Source organism: Podarcis cretensis, assembly GCF_951804945.1.
Source record: "Podarcis cretensis genome assembly, chromosome: 12".
NCBI classification, from domain to species: domain Eukaryota; kingdom Metazoa; phylum Chordata; class Lepidosauria; order Squamata; family Lacertidae; genus Podarcis; species Podarcis cretensis.
The window spans coordinates 36,104,848-36,128,091 of record NC_137181.1 but is presented as its reverse complement, the minus strand read 5'-3'; the positions used below and the strand labels follow the sequence as shown (position 1 = coordinate 36,128,091).

The window sequence follows — 23,244 nt, the reverse complement described above, 5'->3', positions numbered from 1 at the left end:
AAATCTACACTGTCTTCCTCTTCCTCCTCCCTGGAAGGGTCAGGCTGGGGAGGTGGTCTCCACCATTCCTCCTCCTCTGCCCAGTCCCTGAGAGGTAGATGCTTTGGGACTAACTTATTGAGCTTTTACAATAAATAATTGGGCACCGTATACAAATGAACCCACTTACAGTTCTTTTGGGTTGGTAGAAAAAAAATCAGAATTTAGTCGGGAGTTTTGTTAACTGAGGCTCAAACATTAATAGCAGATAAATGGTGTGCTATGATCATCCCAACCAAATCAGAATTGTTTAGTAAAATTGGTATAATCTGCCAATAATGGCAAAATGTTGTTTTTTTTTAATACATATTTATTAAGGTTTTTTGAATACAAATGCATAAATAATAAACGACATTACTTATATCATAACATAATTTCGTCACTTCTTTGGACTCCCTCACATCTCCCGCTCCCACTTACATCGTTACAAAAAAAAATTTTTCCCAAGCAAATTACCCACTTGTTTACAATATTATCTCCGCTCATTTAAATAAAATCTAGCAATTCTCCAAAAAATTTATATTTTCCTTATTCTCACTTATCGTCAAAATCAGATCTAATTCAGTGGTGGGCAGTTATTTATGATCTAGCATCCTTCTTAGCATTCAACCAAATTACAATATTTTTGTAAATAAATCTTGAATTTCCTCCAGTCCTCCTCAACCCTCTCTTCTCCCAGGTCTCGGATTCTACCAGTCATTTCGGCCAGTTGCATATAGTCCATCAGCTGCATCTGCCACTCTTCCAGTGTGGGTAGATCTTGAGTTTTCCAGTTCTTAGCGATGAGTATCCTTGCTGCCGTTGTTGCATACATAAAAAATGTTCGGTCCTTCTTTAACACCTTCTGGCCGACAATACCCAGAAGGAAGGCCTCTGGTTTCTTAGTAAAGGTATACTTAAATACCTTCTTCAGCTCATTATATATCATTTCCCAGAAGGCCTTCACTTTAGGGCAGGTCCACCAGAGGTGAAAGAATGTTCCTTCATGTTCTTTACATTTCCAACATTTATTATCAGACAAATAGTATATTTTGGCAAGTTTAACTGGGGTCATGTACCATCTATATATCATTTTCATTACATTTTCCTTCAGAGCATTACATGCAGTGAAGTTCAGCCCAGTGGTCCACAACCTTTCCCAGTCCTCAAACATAATATTATACCCAATGTCCTGAGCCCACTTTATCATAACCGATTTAACCATTTCGTCTTGTGTATTCCATTTTAACAGCAAGTTATACATTCTTGATAATACCTTAGTCTTTGGTTCTAACAATTCTGTTTCCAACTTCGATTTCTCCACCTGGAACCCTACCTTTTTATCATTTTTAAAAACTTCTTTAATCTGAGCGTAATGTAACCAGTCTCGCACTTTATCCTTCATTTTCTCCAAACTCTGCAATTTCCAATTGTCCAATAATGGCAAAATGAAAGGAAATGGTTCACTTAAGGGAAAGTAGATAAAGAAATGAGCAGTGTGGGAATCGATGCTTCCCTTTATTAAGTATGTGGAATGATAACATCAAATAAAATTATTTAAAGCTATTCCCTGCTGTCATAATTGATCCATTGTTACTTCAATCATTTATTCATACAATAAAAAATTATGTAATATAATGTGAATTTACAGAGAGTATTATATATGTGTTGTATTGAATACATAATTTTAATGTTGATGTAGAATCATCCAGAAGGGAGCGAGTTGATTTTTGAGGGAACATTAGATTGTACAGTAATGTGTAACATGTTATGTGCAGAGTTTTTTGGGGTTTTGTATGTTTATATAAATGAATCAGTAAATACCGAAAAGTAGATCATCTGTGATAATTGCCCACCTATCAATTTCACTGTATGTACAATTTCACTGCGACACCATGGCCAGTCATTGAGAAATCGACATGTGCTGCCATCATGCATGAGCTTAATGCAATTCCCTATGGAGAGCTGCTCCTTGGGAAGAACCCCTTGCCTTCCATAAGAGTCCTCACTGAGATGGAATGAAGGCAAGAATATGTTGCTTTCTTAAATAACTCAGAGCAATATGGCTGAGTACCTGTTACATAAGCATAACTCAAGGTGTAATCCATCGTATGTTGACAGAGCAGCCATGAAGCATGTATTTCACCACCACACTTCCTCAGTATGCGTGTACTGAAATGCTGGTCTGCCACGAGGAATGGGAGACCCACACGCACCTCCCACTACGCATGCGTAGGTGAGAGGAAGATCTGAGAGTGTCAGGAGGAGGGGACGGTCCTCTTGAGCCCTGTGCCGATCTCTCTGCTTGAGGGACTGCCCCCACGTGGTTAGTGAACCACGCTCTAATTTTTCACATTTGGAAATATCGCATAAACCTTCCCAGTTTGTGGCATTCCCGGTTGTATCTGGAAACGGCACCATTTTGTAAAATCTTTTTGATTATGCATTGCGAACCTCAAATGGTAGGAGTGTTTGATTGAGCAAGGCCTGCAACAAAACATTGCAGGGAAGACTTTTCATGTATAGGATCTAGCCCATGGGTAGGGAAACTAAGGCCCGGGGCTGGATCCGGCCCAATAGCCTACTCAATCCAGCCTGCGGACAATCCGGAAATCAGCGTGTTTTTACATGAATAGAATGTGTCCTTTTCACTTAAATAACCAAAAGGGAAAACAAATCAAAAAGAAATTTAAAAAAAAGAATAGAATGTGTCCTTTTATTTAAAATGCATCTCTGGGTTATTTGTGGGGCCTTCCTTGTGTTTTTACACGAGTAGAATGTTTGCTTTTATTTAAAATGCATTTCTGGGTTATTTGTGGGGCACAGGAATTCGTTCATTTATTTTTTCAAAATATATTCTGGCTCCCCACAAGGTCTCAGGGACAGTGGACCGGCCCCCTACTGAAAAAGTTTGCTGACCCCTGATCTAGACAGACAACTACCCGCAGTCTGCCTACTTCCACAACAGCCCATTCAATCTCCCCTCTGTCCCCTCTATCTCCCCTCCCAGTAGCAGGCAGTGGGGCAGCAGCAACCACCTCACCTCACCTCCCATCACCAGCACCATTGCGGCTTCCCAAGCGGGGGTGAGGGGAGTAGGCAGTGAGATCAGAACACTGCAAACGCACCAGTAGAGCCAATCCATGCTTCCACCAGTGCATTTGCACAACAACAATCTCACAGCCACCTTCCCTCACCTCCAGGGAAGCAATAACAACGCCAGTGATGGGAGAGCAGGTAAACGCCCCACCTTGGGACCACGACTGCTTCCCACAATAATCAGCCGGAATTCCGTGGTTGCTAAATATGCTCTGTTCTCATGGGATGGTTCTGGTTGTCCCCCTGCATAAGGTTGCTTTCTAAAGGTTTTTTAAAAAACTTCTACAGACTTACAGTTCTTCCGGGCCCGGTGCTCCATCCCTCCTTTGCACAGATGGTGACGTTTGGCTAAATAAGGTTCCATGCTTGGAGAATTGTTGGAGAATGCAGACTGTTTCATAATAAGGTAAAAGGTAAAAGGGAGCCAGCGTTTGTCCACAGACAGGTTTCCGTGTCATGTGTCCAGCATGCCTAAACCGCTTCTGGTGCAACGGGACACCGTGACAGAAACCAGAGTGCACGGAAATGCCATTTACCTTTCTGCCACAGTGGTACCTATTTATCTACTTGCGCTGGTGTGCTTTCGAACTGCTAGGTTGTTAGGAGCTGGGACAGAGCAATGAGAGCTCACCCTGTCGCCGGAATTCAAAACCCTAACGTTCTGATCGGCAAGCCCAAGAGGCTCAGTGGTTTAGACCAGAATGCCACAGGAAGATAAGAAGAGCTTTACTGGATCAGACCAAATGCCTATCTAGTCTAGCATCCTGTTCCCACATGGCCAACCACATATCTATGAATATCCCTCCAGCAGGACATGAAGGCAATATCTGTTTGATATTCAAAAGCACATGGCCTCCAATCCTGGTGGTTGTATGTATAAATATAGAAGCCTCCCTCGATTTGGTGCCCTCCAAATATTTTGAACTACAACTCCCATCAGCTCCAGACAGCACTTGCTTGCCTGCTGGGAATGAGAGTCTTGAGAGCCATCAGGTCATATGGAAGCCCATCAGCCATGAATGGTAGTGCCACCAGGGTGGAAGGAAGGAAGGAAGGAAGGAAGGAAGGAAGGAAGGAAGGAAGGAAGGAAGGAAAAAGGAGGGGTTACCAGGATCCTGGCAGGCCATACTTCAGGGCTGGTGGCCTATATTTAGTTCCATTTAGTTGTGGAGATCTGCACTAAATGTTCAATGCTTTGAGCAACACAAATATTTCCTAAACTCATCCTTCTGTTATCTTAAATAAAAAATAAGGGTTCTTTTTTTCAAAACAAAGCAGCAATAGGTTTAGAGCACTTTTTCAAATTGGTTTTGATAGTCTAATTCACTGGCTCAGGGAAAGTTTCTGTCCTCTAAAAATGCTATCAATATTAAGAGATTTGTCAAAGCAATAAATAATATTCTGTACACTGATTAATAAAATATGCACTTTCCACATTTTTTTTTTATTTTTATTTTTTTATCTCAGTTGCATCATGGGCAATAATTGTAATGGAACAAATAATGTTCTATAAAATAAATATTAAAAGTGAGTCCCAAGGCCAGAAAAATTGTCAAACAAATGTCACTTTTTACAACTACTGTACTGAAGTTGGTGCTATGATTGTTGTTCATGCTACTTGAGACAGTAAAGAGGTTGTAATTCATTTTTAATAGCTTTTAAAAAAAGAAACCCTTGCCCATTATAATGGGCCTTTTTTTGACACACACATTTAAAATGTTACCATTTGGAGTGCACAATTAATTTATTTAAACAAATGTATGTACAAGGAGAAGGGAGGGAGAACTCTACAGAATTCAGTACGATGGCTGCATGCATTTGGCGGGTGTGATACTTCCAGATGGTCTTCTTAGTAATGGGACATGAAGTGAAAACTAGGAAAAATACTGAAGGTGGTTCATTCCCATCACCACATGGAAGGATCTTCATACCTGTAGCACAGAGAAAAACATATCCTGGTGGTCAGTGAGAGAATAGAAATATTTGAACTCTTTTTCAGGACTACTATAAGTTCACTCAAAGACATATATGATGAGTTACCATGTGCAACCCAGTTCATAGACAAGGAGGGTTACAAGTGAGATTTGTACACCGAATAATGAAAATAATAGTTTTATTTTAAGAATGTTCTAGGTTGAATCCAGTGAAATCCTTCCATGAAGAGAACAATTTCTGTTTGCACCACAGAACTTCTCTTCCTTCTCCACCCTCCCACATGCACTGCCCTGAATCTGTTCTGGTAGATTTGGGAAATACCCAGAGCACATGGGGTCCAGTAGCACACAGAGGGAGAAGAAGTTCTGTGGTGTGAGGGGGAGATGTTTTGCTCACACAATGGCTTTGTTGGATGCAGGGACAGATGGATGAGGAGCCCAAGAAGAACTTTTACAGAGGAGGATGCTGTTCAACACAGGATGACCCGAGTGTCTGAAGGCTCTGGTGTTAATTTCCTAGGAAGGCATGGAAGACACATTGCCTGCCCATATATATCATGTGCCATCTTCCTGGAAAGGAGAGTCTTCCACTCTGATTTAGGCGTCTGAATTTAATCCTACTGTAATGAAGCCAATCCAGTAAAATCATTGGTTTATATACCATTGAAGAAGACCACAAGGTTGAAATGCACCTGGGAACTGAATTGTTACTTTTTTATCTTTAATTTACTTTAAAATATTCATTGGTCACTTCTCAGGGCAATTCCCATCCAAAGTGGCTTTCCAACAGCAAAAGAAAAATGTAATAAAAATAGAAGTCAGCAACACGAATAACAAAAAACAACAAATGTATTTGAAATCAAAAGACCAATAGAACATAGCATTGCTCACCATATTAATTGACAACTAGACTTATTTCTCTCTGTCTGTGTTGCAGATAATCACATTATTTTGTTAACAATGTGTTGAAAATTGGATTCCGTGTGTGTGTGTGTGTGTAATATTCTAGTTTTGCCTTTAAAGTTTGATTATTTGCAAGCTGCACTAGATGGAGTAAAAACTGTTGAATTATATTATAACGGATTGTTCCTTGCTCTGAAGTGAGTCTCACTACTGACTGGTATCTGAATAAGTCTTCCTTAGTGTAGACCCATTGAAACCAATGGACTTAAGTTAGTCAAATTCAGCCAATTTTAAACATGCGTTTTTCACAGAATTCTTGAGCACTTGCTTAGCTCTCTGCCACTGAACCCACTGGCTTAGCTTTGACAGAACATCATCCTGTTTAAACAACCATCCTGCATGATGGTTTGGATGAAATTATATTCAGAGAGAGGGAGGGAGACAGAAGATATTTGCAATTCATTAAAGCCCAGTTCTTCGTGTAACACTCTGTACATTTGTAGCACATTTGCAGAATCTCTCGTATCTATAGCTCTATCCTGGCATTATTTGGTTCAATGTTTGTCAACATAGGACAGGCATAGGAAAACTCGGCCCTCCAGATGTTTTGAGACTACAGTTCCCATCATCCCTGACCACTACTCCTGTTGGCTAGGGATGATGGGAGTTGTAGTTTCAAAACATCTGGAGGGCCGAGTTTGCCTATGCCTGACATAGGAGCAAGGAGTGAGGTCATGTTGAGTAGACCCCCTTCTGACAATGTATGTTCCTTCCTCAACAACTGTGTGTACAGCATGGTCATACATAGGGTGGAGACCATCGCATGTATATGTTGTATGCATGAAGGCTTCCCAGAGATCTGGAACCCTGTGGTTCTAGATCTTGGAGAACCCTTGTGCATACCACTATACATGCAAAGTCCCGATTCCCTACAGGCATTCATGGTTGTTGGGGGATAAGCATGCAATGTTGTGGGTGGGGTAATTCATCATGATCCTACTATTTGGTCTCACACTGATGAAGATTTGTGTAAACTTTTTGGCATGTAAATTTTTTTGAATATAAACTTCAACAAATTCTGTAGTAACTCCCCCCCCCCCACCGCCCTTTAGCTTTAAAGCAGGGGTCCAGAACTGGATACGGTTCTAGAATGTGCAAAGTAAAAATTAACCTCTTATTTGTTCAATTTATTTTTTTTTACATAAAGAAGGGTTGGTAGTTTAGAGCAAGAGCTTAAGCAACTCAGTGATAATAATGATCACAAAATGACTTTTATACATACCTAGATCTAGGAATATTTTCTGTGCTTTCTCTCAACAAGAGGTCGGAGAGCAATGTCTCTGGGCTGGATCGCTTTCCATACCTGTTAAATCAGTTTTGTTTTTTAAAAAGAAGTATCTTCAAAACAGATTAAGTTGAAACATTTCAATGTAAAAACATGACAAGGATTAAACCAGTCAAATGTGTTATTTGGTGCTTCAACCACACAGCACATTCCTCAAATTTCCCATATAATGCAGTGTGAACACACATAAGGCCATAGTTCTGTGGTAGAAGCACATCTGCTGCTTGTAGGCATCTTCCTGACATCTCCACTAAAAGGATCAGATAGCAACCAATGTGAAAGACCCCTGCCTGAGACCCCAGAACAGATGCCCACCCAGATGTTACTAGACCAGAAGACGATCATCTGGGGGGGGGTGAAGCCACAGCAATAGCCTCCTGGCCGTAGCATTGAACTCTTGTGCTTTCTTCTCCACCCCTCCCCACAAGTCACAAGCTGTTATCAAGTTGGTTCCAATAGTCTGCACTTTCAGTTTTGTCGTTATCCTGGTGTGGTGAGCATGGCTAAAGAATTAGTGCAAGTCAACTAATTTGAGTTTTGCTTCTCAACAAAACTGTCTGGTGAGGCAGCTATTATAGCTTGCTAACAATGCGTTGGGTACTGTGCAGAAGAGAAGTCATGCATTACTAAAAACCAGTGCTTTTTTTCAGGATGTATTCAAGGGTACGCAGTACCGGCACTTTTTTTTCCTGAGATGAAAAGCACTGGTTAAAAGTGTAGCACTTACTGTAACAACTTCATGGTAAGTACCAACACTTATATTTCTAGAATAAAAGCACTGACTAAAGCCACTTACCAATTTTCTTGGTCTAATCCCCTATAGAGCTGAATTTATTTATTTGTTAGTGGGGGAGTGATTGGTAAGACAGAGCTTTTTAAAAAAAAAAACACAACGCAACACCTTATTCAACAAGGGACACTTTGTTCAAAGACGTGACACAGACAGAGGAAAAAACTGAAAGCATCTAACTCACGCAGATAAAATTCACAATGTTCCTTGGTACATAACAATCAGAATGCTAAAAAATGTAACTGCTTGAAATTTCCAGAGGGCACAAAACACTACACCTTGACTTTTGTGTGCTTCATTGTGTGAGGAATACAGACTGCGAAGAGTGTTGGGAGGGCTACACAGTGTTGGGAGTTGCGTTCAGAAGGCTGGCTTTGTACTTTTCTCAGATAAAGCAAACTTTCTTCAACACCATTGCCTCCCTCTTACTAAACTGGCAGGGGAAGGAAGTGGCATTCTGTGGTTCTCGCCAGGTGCCAAAATGTCTTGGGCTGGCCCTGCACATGACTCTCCCAGCTCCTCCACCATCTTCCAGCTGTTCTCCACTTTCCAGCAGTGGCTGCGTGAAACAGCTGCTCCAAAATCACAGAACTGTAGCGTTGGAAGGGACCCTGAGGGTCATCTAGTCCAACCCCCTACAATGAAGGAATATGCAGCTGTCCCATATGAGAATAGGATAGTAAGCACCCTGGAGATGATGTCTTTCACCTTCTGCCTTCTGGAAGAAGGTACGGGGTTATAAAGACTAGGACTAGCTGCCTGAGAAACAGTTTTTATCCAAACGCGATTTTGGTTTTAAACGCAGTGTAAGGTAGTCTCTGTGGGAGTATATTGTATTTAATTATGGGGTATCAGAGTTTTTAGGGGGTTAACCAGGCTGGGATAGCAGGCTTGTTGGTTTTTGAATGTCTGATGTAGATTTTTTTCAATTTCGTTGTTCTGTATGGGACAATGACAATAAAGATTATTGTATCGTATCAAACCTGCAACCATGCACCATGCTCTAACCAACTGAGCTATTGCTCACTTCTATTAGAACATATTTGCCCTATTTTATTTGTTGCGTTAAAAAAAACCCCAAACCCATCCTTCCCTCAAGGAGCCCAGGCTGATCACATAATTCCATCTTCCTCACAACAAGCCTGGGAAGGAGGGAGGGAGTCAGGGAGGGAGGGAGGTTAGGTTTTGAGTGTGTTACTATAAGTAATATGTATGCCATATATCATTCAGTCTTACAGAAACCAAAGTTCCTATTTTCCAGAGAGGGAGCAGAGGCTGAAAGACAGAATTTTAAAACCCTCTAGACTTTGGGGGGGGGGTTTAAAGTGTGGCATACCTGAGAGGGCAGAAGTACAAATTATTAAACATGTACCTCCGGTTACGTAAACTTTGGGATGTGAAAGCGGCAAACCCGAAAGTATTTTACCAGGTTTTGCCATGCGCGCATGCGCAGAAGCGGTCCTCAGGTTGTGGAAACCTTGGGATCCAACCAGACCTCCGGAACGGATCCCATCCACAACCGGAGGTACCACTGTATTAGAATTCCCGTGGTACTGTAGAACAAAGTCTAACTAAGCCCAATAAACTGTCTCCAGAGGACTAAAAAAAAAAACCCAGTCAGAAGATCCTGGGGAGCTCAAAAACAGGACAAGATGGTGATAAACATCCCCTGCTTGTATCATTTGACCATTGATGGACACGATCATGTTAATGGCACAGGAAGGCCCATAGCTCAGTGATACAGCACATGCACTGCTTGAAAAACATCCTAGATTCAATCCCCAACTTTGCTAGGTAGGCTCAAAAAGAGCTACAGTGGTACCTTCGTTCCTGAATGGCATAGTTGCCGAACAAATCAACTCCCAAACACCACAAACCTGGAAGTAAGTGTTCCTGTTTGTGAACGTTTTTCGGAAGCCGAACGTCCAACACGGTTTCTGCTTGAGCTCAGAGAGCTCCTGCAGCCATTGGGAAGCTTATATCTGAAACCTTGGAGAGCCACTGTCAGTCTGGGTAGCAGATAATACTGAACTACAGGGACCAGTGGTCTGACTCAATAAAATAAGTCTTCTTTCTGCGTTTCCAATAACCTATTTTCAATATTAAAAAAAAAAAATCCCCATTGCAATTGTACATACTAGCTTCACTATAATGAAGGCATTCCCTTTTGCATTTAGCCAATGAGATTTCTTTATGCCATACAGACAAAGCATTTCTGAAGTGAAGAATCTGAAGAGAACCAGCTGCTTTAATCAGCCACCCAGACAATAATTTAATGAAGCATAATGCTAAACTTAAATGTTCCTCTAGCCCCAAATGATCTGAGGCTTGCTTCTGCTTCCTTTCTCCAGTGAATTGAGACATGGCCAGAGCTTCAGCGATAGAATGAGTTAATATCCTTAAGGAAAATGCCTGGGCTTTTTATATTAGTTTACCAAATTAAGACTCTGATCCTGCCGCCCATTATGAGCCAAAACCCTCGTTGATGTCAATTAATAGTACTTCTGGATGATGTCTTTCACAATAAAGAGGAGATTCAGCTGCAGTAAATATAATGGAATTCAAGCAAAATTGCCACCCACTCTTGCTTGAATGCCATAAACCAGGACCCCAATTTAAAAGGGGGAAAACAGCTCTAATACCATGAGACTCGGTTCATTTGTTGGGTTGCATCTTGCAGTCCCAGAACAGATGTGTTCTCTAGAATTCACCCCTCATCATGACATAATTTGTTTTAACATAATAATAATAATAATAATAATAATAATAATAATAATAATGTATTATTTATACCCCACCCATCTGGCTGGGTTTTCCCAGCCACTGTGGGCAGCTCCCAACAGAACACCAGTAACAATAATAAAAAAGCAACAACATCAAACATTCAAAGCTTCCCTAAACAGGGCTGCCTTCAGAGGTCTTCTAAAGTCAGATAGTTGTTTATTTCCTTGACATCTGAAGGGAGAGCCTTCCACAGGGCGGGCGCCACTACCAAGAAGGCCCTCCTCTGCCTGGTTCAACAAGGAGTCTTATGGAACTATTTTTAAAAGAACAAACTGGAAACCTACCTTTGCCTGTGGGTTGTTGTGTTTTTGTTTTTTTTACATCATCTCATGAGTGAATAACCCTAACCAACCCTTTGTCTGTTGACTCGGAAAGAAGTTCTATTGAATTCCATGGGGTTTACTCCTCCTAGGTATGTTGCTGCTTAGGATGGCAGCCAATGACTGTTTTGATCTCTAGTTCAGTTTTCCAAAAGAACCAACGGTGGCAAGATGCTTTTGCTAGAGGTGGATTCAGATGGTCATGTTATTTGTGGAACGATTGCCAGGGATCTGGACGAAATTTGATTCGCTTCACTATGCAATTCACAGTTCCTGAACCAACAGGCCAACTGAATGTGACGCAGCTGTGTTTTCCAGCTCACACTGCCTCCACTGTCTGAGACAGCAAAGCTTCTAAATTCCAGTTGCTGGAAACCACAGAAGTGGGTTTTGCATGGGGGCTTCTCACAGGCATTTGGTTGGCCACTGTGTGAAAAGGATGTGGGGCTAGATGGGCCATTGGCCTACTCCAGCAGGGTCTTCTTATGTTCTCTCCTCTGATGTTATGGTGCAGTTCTCCAACCCAAAGACAGGCACAAGACTGTGCATAGGTCAGGAGGGGGGAGCACAAAAATGCATGTTGCAACACACAAATATACCGTACATTATGTTGCAGAAAACATGTGCTTTAAATAGGCCTTGAATGTGTGGTGTGAACGCAGCCGACGTCACAAATCCAACATCACTGACAGGCACTGCTGGAGTTTCATGAACTGCTAGAGTGATGCTGAGCCACGTCACATGGGGAGAAGGAAGAGGCTGTGGGGTGGGCTGAAAGCAAAGCTTTTGAGCTGCAAAAATCTACCAGTGTGTTTTTTGGGGGGCACACTCTTCTTGATGCTGGTAAGGGGTATTTGAATGTTCTGTTGTAAGAAACGCTTTTGAGATATTTCTCATGGTGTAAGATATTTGGCACATAGAAATCCCTCAGAGGGTACGTTCACAATGTACACACCAGAAGGCCCTGCATTATGGGGATTAAATGGGTTATTTCTGTTAGAATTCCTGCTCCATGACTGCAGTCATGGGATTGTTGTCTTTCACATGACCGTATATGTTTTGACTCCACAGAGTGGGAAGTGACGGAAACAGGATGTTTGTGTTACTGTGTTCCGTGAAGTGGGACCATTGTCCTTTGTTATTTTTCTCTTTGCTGTCTGATGCTAGAGAAAGAAGGAGCCATGTTGTAGTGCTCCGTGTGTGTTTACATGTAAATAAAATAGATTAGCCAAAATGCTGAGTTGCTGAGGTCTGTCACGCATGATGCACAAACTGTGCAGATCCCTAAGTGTGCCGATGTCAGTTGGCATCAGTCGCTGTGATGTTTGGGCTGAAGAAAGCTTTTGAAGCTCCTGAATGAAAGACCAGGAAGGAGAGAACATGCCAGTCAGGCATGTGTCTCTGCCAAGGTCCTACTCGAGTGTAGGCTGAACTCCTGACAATTTCTGTATGTTGCTGGTCTGGCTGTTCCTCAGATATTACAGCCCTAAGCCTGTATAGGTGATTTTTAGAAACCAAACAAGGCACAGAGGATGGTTGGAAAGCCAGCTTCTCCCCTCTCTCTGTTGCGTCATCTCCCACTGTGGGAAACACTCAGATGAGAGATGAATCAGACCAGAGGCCCATCAAGTCCAGCAATCTGCTTTTGCATCTACCAACCAAACACCCATAGGAAGCCCACAAGGAGGGCTTGAGCAGAGTGGCACTCTCCCACTCAGGATCTTCTCAGGATCCTCTCATCACGATACCACCTTCAACACTGAAGGCGGTATATAGCCATCATGGTTAGTCACCACTGAGAGCCTGATCATGCCCCCCACCTCCTGAAGTTTTTTGATTGCCTTTTTTTAAAGCCATCAAAGTTGGCAGCCATCACTGCATCTTGTGGCAATGAATTCCATAGCTCAACTATGCCCTCAGTCTTTCAGCATTCAGCTTCGTTGAGTGATCTGGGCTGTTCATTATGTGAGAGTAAGAAAAATATCTCCCATTCTGCTTTCCCTACGCTATGCACAATTTGGCAAACATGAGTCACATCCACCTTTGCTCTCCTTTTTCCCATAAAGCCCCAAACCTTGTAGCCTGTTCACTTGGATCCTATCAAAGGAACAGAGGGACGCAGGGCTGAGATCCTGAATTGCTAGAGATGTAGCAAGGCATGGATCTTTCTCCTCCAGCTTGTGTCTTCTTCTACAAAAGGAGATGAGGGCTTGAAACAGACAGAGGTTTGGTATTCCCATTTGTTTCTCGTTTGCCTTATGGGTGTTCTTTGTTGAAAAGTGGTGCATTCCATCCTCTCTTAAAACCTTTTCACATGCAAGGCTTAAATCAGGTTTTGTTTCAATTAATGGAAATGTACCACTTACGCTGGTTGTAATCTGCATTTCACTTCAAAAAACGGCCTGTTTTCTATCCAGGATTAATATTTACATACAGCAGAAATTGTGAACGGAAAGCTAAGGGCATTTTCCCCCCAAAGTCTTCTGTAGAAGTGGTCTGACAGACAAAATATACTGGTGGAAACACATTTTCTCACTTCGTCCTCTTCTTATGCCTGGCACTTTGATGTGGAATCAATTAATCTGAATCATAAAATTGTAACATTGAAAGGGACTCCAAGGGTCCTCTGGTTCAACCGCTGCAATAGATAGATAGATTCTTTATTGTCATTACACAAGTGCAACATTGCACAAGTGCAACGAAATTGGATGCCATCCCTTAAAAACAACAAAAGCAAAACAACAACAACAACCAAACAAACCACATTCCAGCCACACCCACACCCACACCCATCAAACTCCCAGGTCACACTATCGAGTTACAGCATTTAAAAAGGCCACAGCTCTTGGATAGAAACTATTTTTCAGTCTATTTGTCCTTGACTTGATGTTTCTATATCTCCTGCCAGAAGGCAGTAGTGCAAACAGACTGTATCCCGGGTGAGATGCATCCTGCAGGATGTTGTTTGCTTTCCTAAGACAACGGGAACCGTACAGTTCTTCCAAAGATGGGAGAGGATGACCAATAATCCTTTGGGCTGTGGTTATGACCTTCTGGAGCACCTTCCTCTTCCTAGCTGTACAACTGGAGAACCAGGCACAAATACAGTATGTGAGAATGCTCTCTATGGAGCCTCGGTAGAAGGACACCAGCAGTCTCTCACTCAGATTGTTCTTCTTTAAAAGTCTGAGGAAATAAATTCTCTGCTGGGCCTTCTTCACCAGAGCAGTGGTATTTGCGCTCCAAGTCATGCCCTGATCGATAGTCACTCCCAAAAACCTGAATTCCGCCACCCTCTCCACCCGTTCCCCTTTGATATACAAGGGCTGAATGTCCGCCTTTTTTTTCCTGTAATCCACCACCAATTCCTTGGTCTTAGCCGTATTAAGAGCCAGATTGTTCTCTCCACACCAAACACAAAGCCGCTCCACCTCGTCCCGATAGGCGGACTCATCCCCTCCTGAAATGAGCCCCACCACCGTAGTGTCATCAGCAAACTTGATGATTTTGTTGCTGGGATAGATGGCTGTACAATCATACGTATAGAGAGTATAGAGCAGGGGACTCAACACACAACCCTGTGGTGAGCCGGTGTTAAGGCTAAGGGCTGTGGACATATGTGACCCCACTCTAACCCTCTGAGAACGTTCTGACAAAAAATCCAAAACCCAGAGACAGGTGGAGTTGGAGAGTCCAATCGCCTCTAGCTTGGACACCAGTCTATGGGGGAGGATAGTGTTAAAAGCAGAGCTAAAATCCACAAACAGCAGCCTCACATAACTCCCCGGCTGCTCCAGATGGGACAGAGCAGCATGGAGAGTGATAGTGATAGCGTCTTCCGTGGATCTATTTGCCCTGTATGCAAACTGGTAGTTGTCAAAAGTTGATGGAAGACAGGAAATTATATGACGGCGCACCAGTTTCTCAAAACACTTCATGATGATTGGAGTCAGTGCAACTGGTCTGTAGTCGTTCAAACTACTGATTGTAGATTTTTTAGGCAGAGGAACAATAGTTGACGACTTCAGGCAGGGTGGGACAATAGACTGGTGTAAGGACTTGTTGAAGATCTTAGTAAAGACCTTCGCCAGCTGATCCGCACAGCCCTTCAACACCTTTCCCGTGATGCCATCAGGTCCAGCAGCCTTCCTCGGATTCACCATCCTCAATACCTGTCTCACCTCATGCTCCTCTACAGTGAATGAGGGGCCCCTATGGGCTGGTGGCTGTAATACCGGCGTCTCAGGTGGCTCCTTCTCGAAGCGAGCAAAGAAAAAGTTAAGCTCCTCCGCCAGCAAAGGGTCACCATCGACAGCACCAAGGTTAGGTTTGTAGTTGGTAATATGCTGAATCCCCTGCCACATCTGTCTTGTGTTGTTACTCCTTAAATTATCCTCAATCCTCTGCCTATAGACCAGTTTTGCCCGTCGAATACCCCTCTTCAAGTTTGCTCTTGCCACACTGTAAAGCTGCACCTCGCCCGACCTGAAAGCCCTATTCCTTTCCCGCAACAGGCACTGGACCTCTCTATTCATCCAGGGTTTCTGATTGGGATAAAACCGGATGGATTTATTTACTGTGACAGTGTCTGTGCAGTGATTGATATAGCACAGAACTGCCGCCGTGTGCTCCTCCAGGTCTGAACGATCGAAAATATCCCAATTGGTTCTCTCAAAACAGTCCTGCAGCTGGTGGATAGCGCCTTCAGGCCAGATTTTAACAGTCCTTGATATTGTGGGAGCCCGTTTCCTGAGTGGGATATATGCTGGTACCAGGAACAGAGACATATGGTCGGACTGGCCCAAATGTGGCAGCTGTAAGGCCCTATAGCCGTGATTTACATTCGAATAAACTTTATCCAGTGTCTTGTCCCCCCTTGTGGGACATTTCACATGCTGATAGAGCGTTGGGAGCACTGTTTTAAGTTCAACATGATTGAAGTCTCCCGCAATGATGTGCACAGCTTCAGGATGCTTGTCTTGCTGGCTGCTGATAAGGCTCTGCAGGCATCCCAGAGCCAAGTTGGCATTGGCATCTGGTGGCACGTACACACCAGTTAGCATAACAGCTGTAAACTCCCTAGGGAGATAGGCTGGTCTGCATTTAACAGCCACATATTCCAAATCCGGTGAACAGTAACTGCCCACGGTCTTAGAATTATTGGACCAGCATTTGTTCACATATACACACAGCCCCCCTCCTTTGGTTTTTCCGAAGTCCATGCCTCGGTCATGACGATGTACCACACAGCCTTCCAACTGAATAGCCGTGTCTGGTATGGACGGTTGAAGCCATGTCTCAATGACAAATAAGACGCAGCAATCTTTTACGAGACTGTTCTTTGCTGCCAGCAGCCTCAATTCATCCATCTTGTTGGCAAGAGATCTCACATTAGCAAGAAATATGCTAGGGAGTGGTGGTTTAGATGGACTCCTCTGCAATCTTACCAGGACGCCGGCCCGACAACCCCGCCTTTGCCTCCTGTCTCTACGCCGCCTTCGCCTCCTCCCTGGAGGCATAGTAATCCATGGAGAGCCCGGTGGCCTGGCTACTCCCACAGGAGCGTTATCTGGGCGAAAATAATCAGCTCTCACAGCTTGTTCACACTGTAACCCGACCTTCAGAAGTTCCTGCCTACTATAAATCTTTCTTGCCCGGCCAAACATACTCAGAACAAGTAAAAATAATGAAAACAAAACACTGAAAACAAAACAAAACGCTGAAAACAAAAGGAGAGCACTGAGCCGCAGCGTCTCTGCGCGCCGCCATTAAACCAATTCTCTTCTTATGCCTGGCACTTTGATGTGGAATCAATTAATCTGAATCATAAAATTGTAACATTGAAAGGGACTCCAAGGGTCCTCTGGTTCAACCGCTGCAATGCAGGAATCTCAACTAAAGCATCCATGACAGAGGGCCATCCAACCTCTGCTTAGAAATCTCCAAAGAAGGGGAGTCCCAGGGGAGCCAGTTCCACTGTTGAACAGCTCTTACTCCATTGCTTCTAAATGCTTTGCTATTTGTTCCTTATTAAGGAATGATTCCTTATCTAGTGTTAAAATGCTGCACAGTATTCCTTTTTCAAGTTAATAAAGAAATACAGTTAGCTCCTTTTCTCTTCCTTCATTTCTCATTTTTTCACAACACACACAGTGATGAGGAGCTGGCTCTTCTGACCAGAGATGGACAAATCGGTCAATTTCAGTTTCTCTCTGTTCCTAATTTTTCCACTATTATGTTCTGCCCACCACATTTCTGCATCAGTCTGGCAAATATTTTTGTCAACACGTTCGGTGTACCTTTCTCCTAATATAGACATTTTTGTATGCAGTTTTATAATGCAATTTTGTAATCTTTTTTCACTAACGTATGCGAGTTTATGCACACTCTCACCTAATACACCATTTTCAGGTACGTGTTTTGGCATTGCAAAATCCTTTTTTAAAAAAAATCACATTTCAAAGGATAGCTACATTTCAATTCACGGGTTGCTTTCGGAAATGTGAATCAGGTAGATTTGCATTAAAATATGAACCGAATTTCTCTCCCACACGCAATTCCAGTATGCGGCATATATGTAATTTTCTTACAGTACCACAATCTGTTCCTCTTTTCTTTTCCTTTTTTTTGGAGCTCTTCAAATACCAAACCCTACAAAGGGCTGGATTTTCACACAAGGCTGGATTGTCCAGAAGAACAATCCTGACTTGCTCTTTGCATGAACACATGGAGAGATGTGATAAAAATAAAAGGACGAGTGAATACAGGCAATAGTAAATATACCTGAAAAAATTGCAACGATTACTGGAAATTGTGCTTGTTATATCTAAAATCCATTGGCTCACACGGTAGACTTATTCTTGTGAGCACATGCCATTAAACTCCTTTTGATAAGAGGAGAAACTTTCCAGTGGGCTCTTCATCGGGGGGCTTTTTAGGGGGGGCATATTTTATTGCACAGACACTAAGTTACCAGTTTGCTAAGGCGTCTTTAACAAGATGAAATGATCATTCTGCCTTCTAATTCAATCCCCCCCAACTGTGAGAGCACAGAACCAGTGGCAACCTAATTAAAACTATCTCCTCTGGTTTGAATAGTAACTCAATTAGGACATGAACCAAACCTGGACTGTGTTGTAATCACTTCCTGGGACTAAATGGGACAACATCTAATGACCATTTGAATTAAGTTATTGTGGGCATCCAAATGGAGAGATTATTCCTGGGAATTTTAGTTTTTATTTGAACTCTGAAATTGATGCGACAGAAGAATATCTCTCTCCCATCGACCAGGATGCAATCTTTTTTTCCCTTTTCCTAAAAGGATATTCCAGCCTAATCTTTATCATACATACATTCTAAAGGCCTGTAACTGAATATATTTAATTTCTTCTCCTTCCATTTTTAAAAAATCCACTTTTTAACAAAAAACACTTTAAAAGTGGAGAACAATGAAACCATTAATTACTATAAAATATAAGACAAAATTTATCCAAAATAGTCCAATAAGTGCATCAGAAAAAGGGATATATAATCCAAAGTTGTTTTTTTAAAAAACCCAAAACCTTATTTTATTTTATTTTTTTAAATCTACTGCTTGCCTAAACAAAAACGTTTGAACTGTTTGACTGAATGGATCAAGTTTCTGAACCTGCTGGATCTAAGGCAGCACGAGGCTCCTCTACTATAGGAACACAGGCGGGGAATAAGTGTCATTGGAGAATGAATGAAACATTTCCATAATGCATGCCCCTGTGACCAGCTTCCCAGAGAGGTTGCTAAATGGCATTTTTTGCACATGGAACATTAAACAGTCCAAGCCTATAATTGTTTATTCAAATTATGAACGTATGGAACAAATATCCTGCCCTGCACTTTCTGCAACAAGTCTCAGGCTTCTAGTCCTTACATTTATAGATACCGCCATTAAGCTGGAATGAAGGGGGAGGGAGTTTTAGAAGATGACAGTGGTTTGGAAGAGGCTTTGCTTCCCACGGTGAACACCAGGGGTATCCAATATGGTACTCTCCAGATGTGCGAATTCAACACCCATCTACCCTCTCCAGCTTGGCCAATGGTCAGGGATGATGGGAGTTGTAGTCCAACAACATCTGGGAAGCTCCAGGTTAAAAATAATTTCTTAAAGTGCGTGTCTTTGTTTCTCAGTTTGATCCATTTACAAATTTACATGGTTTTGTATGTATTGTGTTTTTTTGTGCATTGTGACTTGCAGTTATTTTTATTGATTATTGTTTAGTAATTATGTAATGTAATTGTTAAGAGTGGATTTCTGTCTAATTATTATTTGCTGGTATTTTGAGAGTTATTTTTATTCTGATGGATTATTGAATATTACTTTATTTGATATAAGTTGCTTATTGTGTTTTTATTATGGCATTGTTTGTATTGGAACAAATTATCATAAAGTGTGTGGTCTTTTATTTTTTGTAAACTGCCTTGAGTATAGCAATACAGAAAGGCAGTATACAAATTAAAAGTGAAATGAAGTGAAAATGAAACATCAGTTGCCCCTTGAGGGCTGAGATTAGCCAGTCATCATCAACAGCACCAACTGCACAGCCACTGAGGGAGAAATAATAGCATTGCTTCGCACCTGAACTATTGCATTGCAACTATGAGGAACAGCTGTCTGCTTAAATTGCAACAGATGATCACTATTAGGAACGAGGAAGGATTAGGGTGATAATAGAAAAAATGCATGAACACAACATCTGGATTCCCAGAAGTAAAGGGATGAGCAAATAGCAAGTATGCAAACACCCCTGAGTTTGCTATAGGTTTTAGGATCCTATGCATTTATTTAATTGTTGAGTACATAGAAGGGAAGATGTTCACCAGGTACAGCTTGTCCTGCCATAGTGCTGCAGTAGTGTCAAATGTGCAATGGTAATAATAATAATAATAATAATAATAATAATAATAATAATAATGTTGCCTTTCTACACAACAAAGTAGGACCTAATAGCAATTCTAGGTAAAAAATAAGCAATAGGCTGCATTTTTCATTTTTATATTTCCATGCGGGATGAGTGGTGTGCCACTAGAACAGGCATCCCCAAACTTGGCCCTCCACCTGTTTTGGGACTACAATCCCCATCATTCCTGACCACTGGTCCTGTTAGCTAGGGATGATGGGAGTTGTAGTCCCCAAACATCTGGAGGGCCGAGTTTGGGGGTGTCTGCACTAGAATGAGGCTGGGAGCCCTTCAAATATGTAGATCTTCCTACGGGCATTGCACATTCTGGACTTGGGCAGGCTATAAATCAGGGGTGGCTAACCTATGGTCCTCCGTATCATGTTGGATGACAACTCCCATCATCCCTGACCATTGACAATGCTGATGGGAGCGAGGGTGCAACAACATTTGGGGTTGGGCACAGGTTAGCCACCCCTGATGAAACTCACCATGAAGAACTAACATTGTATCGCATCCGGCAGTCGTATAATGGATCTGTGATACGTGGTAGGTGTCCTTAACCATGACGTCGCTCTTGCCACCCAGAGTGACGGTGGCGATGCCCCCCCCCCCTTTTGGCACCTACCTCTGTCGTGTGATGAGGTTGATGTAATGCCTCAGTGCCGAGTAGTATCTGGCCATGTCTTCTGCAGGAGCATCCTCACCAGGGCTGTCCGGTTTGGATGGATACGCTTCTGCCAGAGTCCCCAGGCAGATCAGCAGGCACAGGGCAAGCGTCATTGCAGACAGCCATAACCGCATCATCCCTTGCATCTGTAGGACACCAGGGAGGTATGCCGGGTGGAAGGGTGAGGCAAGGCAAGGCAGAAAGCATCACATTAAATGTTTCTCGCTAACCATTGTTTTGGGGGCAGAGGCAAAAAGACAGTGAAACGAGTGGTCCCCGGTCCCTTGTTGTATTCAGAAGAACCCATCAACTAGCAAAACTACTCTGATTTATGGAATGTTGTCTGTCCTTGGCTAAATTTCTTCTAAAGCAAGACTTGCTGGGAGTTGGGTCTGCTTGGAGAACAAGACAAATGACCACCTAATGTGCCAATTGGTTGTAGTTTCTTAATGGGGAAGGATAAGTGTGGTTTGTAGGTTTGAAGGTTTGAACCGACTGCACTGTGCCCCTCACTGAAAAAATAATGATGAAGGGGGCATAGACATCTTTTAAATAGCTAAGTAAAATTAATCACTCAAGACATGCTCCAAGACTGCATCGTGGTGGTGTTGAAAATAAATTCTGGGACCAGGTCGGAGTAAGGGAGTCTAAATTCAGCCCTGTGTTTCCCATATTTAGAATCTGTATTAGACGACATTCCTTTTGGTTGTATGTTTGTTTGTTAATTAAAGCTTCAAAGGATTTTACAGAGTTCGTAAGTCGTTCTTTCATTTCTGCTGAGTAAAGAATAAATCTAGGAAGCTTAACAGCTTTCACATCCTTTCTCCAAGTACATTGCTTCAGTCAACTATCTGGTTTTATTTTATTTTATAGTCTCTCTTAAATTCTCTCTTGTAAATAAATAAATAAATAAATAAATAAATAAGTCATCATGGAAATCCCAACAATCTTACCCCAAGGTTCCTTTAGAAAAAGGAACAAACCCCACTGAACTGGCAAGTTTTTGTCCTTTGGAGAAGGGAGTTTATGTTTGTAATAAGCAGTGTGGGGAAGAACTATTGACTCAGTATTCTGGACAAAAGCAGGTGTTTTGCTCTGCCACTGAACTAGAAGACAATAGACAACAATGATAGGCTCCAAATGTTATTATGCCCCAGATCAACCATTCGTGTTCCTCCTAGTGGTTCATCATAACCTTTCCCAGTGAAAAGGCTCAAACAGCCAGTGTCCATAGGAAGGGAACTCCTATCCCTGAAAAGCAGGCAAACGTGGGAAGGAAAAAGTTATTTTCACAAAGGAAATTAGTTTAAAATCCAGGAATGGCGACTGAGAACTTTCAAACGGACTGGCGCCATTAAGGACTTGGAACGGATTGGATTCTGTGGGACAACCCTATCCACCGATCTACTCAAAAGTGAATCCCGTTGATCCCAGTGGGGCTTACTCCCAAGGAAGTGGGTGCAGGCTAGCAGCCTTCTCCCGGAGCGAACTCTAACGCGAAGGAGGAGCGCGCGGAGAAAAAGTTGCAAGAAGCCTTGGAAACACGTCAAATCTTTGACGCGTGGAGAAAAGAGGGGAAACCCAGAAAGGAAAAAAATATCTCCGCAGATTTAAGCACCGATGAGATTGGAAAGCGAAAGACAGTCGAGCTGAAACCCTAAAGAGGGGGCTTTTAGCAGATGGAGAAGAGAAGCGTCCTGAGAAACTTAGGAGGAGCAGGGCAAATGGAGACCAAGAGAGATGGGGATGTGAGATGACGAGTGGGGAGGGGAGACGAGGACTCACCGTGTGTGTGGCTGAGGTTCTCTGGCAGTGCTGCTGCTCCGGAGTGTGGCTTGGGCGTCGCTTCCTTCGCGAAGTGGCTCCGCTCTCCAGTGTGGGGCTGCGCGCCTCGGCGAGGTTTTTTATGGCTTTTCCAGCAGGCGGGAGGGGCTTCGAGCGATCACGCAGCGCTGACTCCGAGCCCCCCCCCCCCCCGTCTCCATCATCACCGCCTCTCCGCCTGCGCCCTCCTGCTGCCCTGGGATTGGCGATCGCTTGACATGGACATGGGGGGACCAGGGGGGAAGGGGGGAGAGGGAAGGAAAAGGGGTCCGTGGGAGAGTAGCCCGACTTGCCTCAGCCATCTCCAGCCAGGCGCTAGAGGCCCCTCGATCACTCCAGAGAAAGTTTTTGGTTTGGTTTGGTCATTTCCCCCACCAACACACTCGCAGCAAGTTAGTGGAGCCAAATTCCTTCCTTAGGGCATCCGGGAAGCTGGGGAGATTTAGGGATCCTCACTCCATCCGTAAGGTCCGTATTGTTCAAGCTATGGTTTTCCCAGTAATGATGTATGGAAGTGAGAGCTGGACCATCAAGAAGGCTGATCGCCGAAGAATTGATGCTTTTGAATTATGGTGCTGGAGGAGACTCTTGAGAGTCCCATGGACTGCAAGAAGATCAAAC

The 23,244-nt window shown here is 42.9% G+C and overlaps 1 protein-coding gene across 1 annotated transcript; it reads right to left on the bottom strand.

The window, feature by feature from the left end:
- Positions 1 to 4,748: 4,748 nt before the first annotated feature.
- On the bottom strand, positions 4,749 to 22,706 carry NPY (neuropeptide Y). Its single transcript, XM_079948252.1, has 4 exons — positions 22,585 to 22,706; positions 20,758 to 20,945; positions 7,237 to 7,317; positions 4,749 to 5,048 (listed from the first exon to the last, which is right to left on the bottom strand). The coding sequence occupies exons 2-4, from the start codon at positions 20,943 to 20,945 to the stop codon at positions 5,024 to 5,026; spliced, it is 294 nt and encodes a 97-aa protein (XP_079804378.1). The 5' UTR covers positions 22,585 to 22,706; the 3' UTR covers positions 4,749 to 5,023.
- Positions 22,707 to 23,244: the final 538 nt, after the last annotated feature.

What these genes read in the sequence shown, in the direction of transcription:
- NPY (XM_079948252.1), bottom strand. Translation starts at nt 20,945, where the DNA reads ATGCAAGGGATGATGCGGTTATGGCTGTCTGCAATGACGCTTGCCCTG. An exon ending in AACCTCATCACACGACAGAG is followed by an intron (nt 7,318 to 20,757) that starts GTAGGTGCCAAA and finishes CTGATTTAACAG; the next exon opens with GTATGGAAAGCGATCCAGCC. An exon ending in GAAAATATTCCTAGATCTAG is followed by an intron (nt 5,049 to 7,236) that starts GTATGTATAAAA and finishes TCTGTGCTACAG; the next exon opens with GTATGAAGATCCTTCCATGT.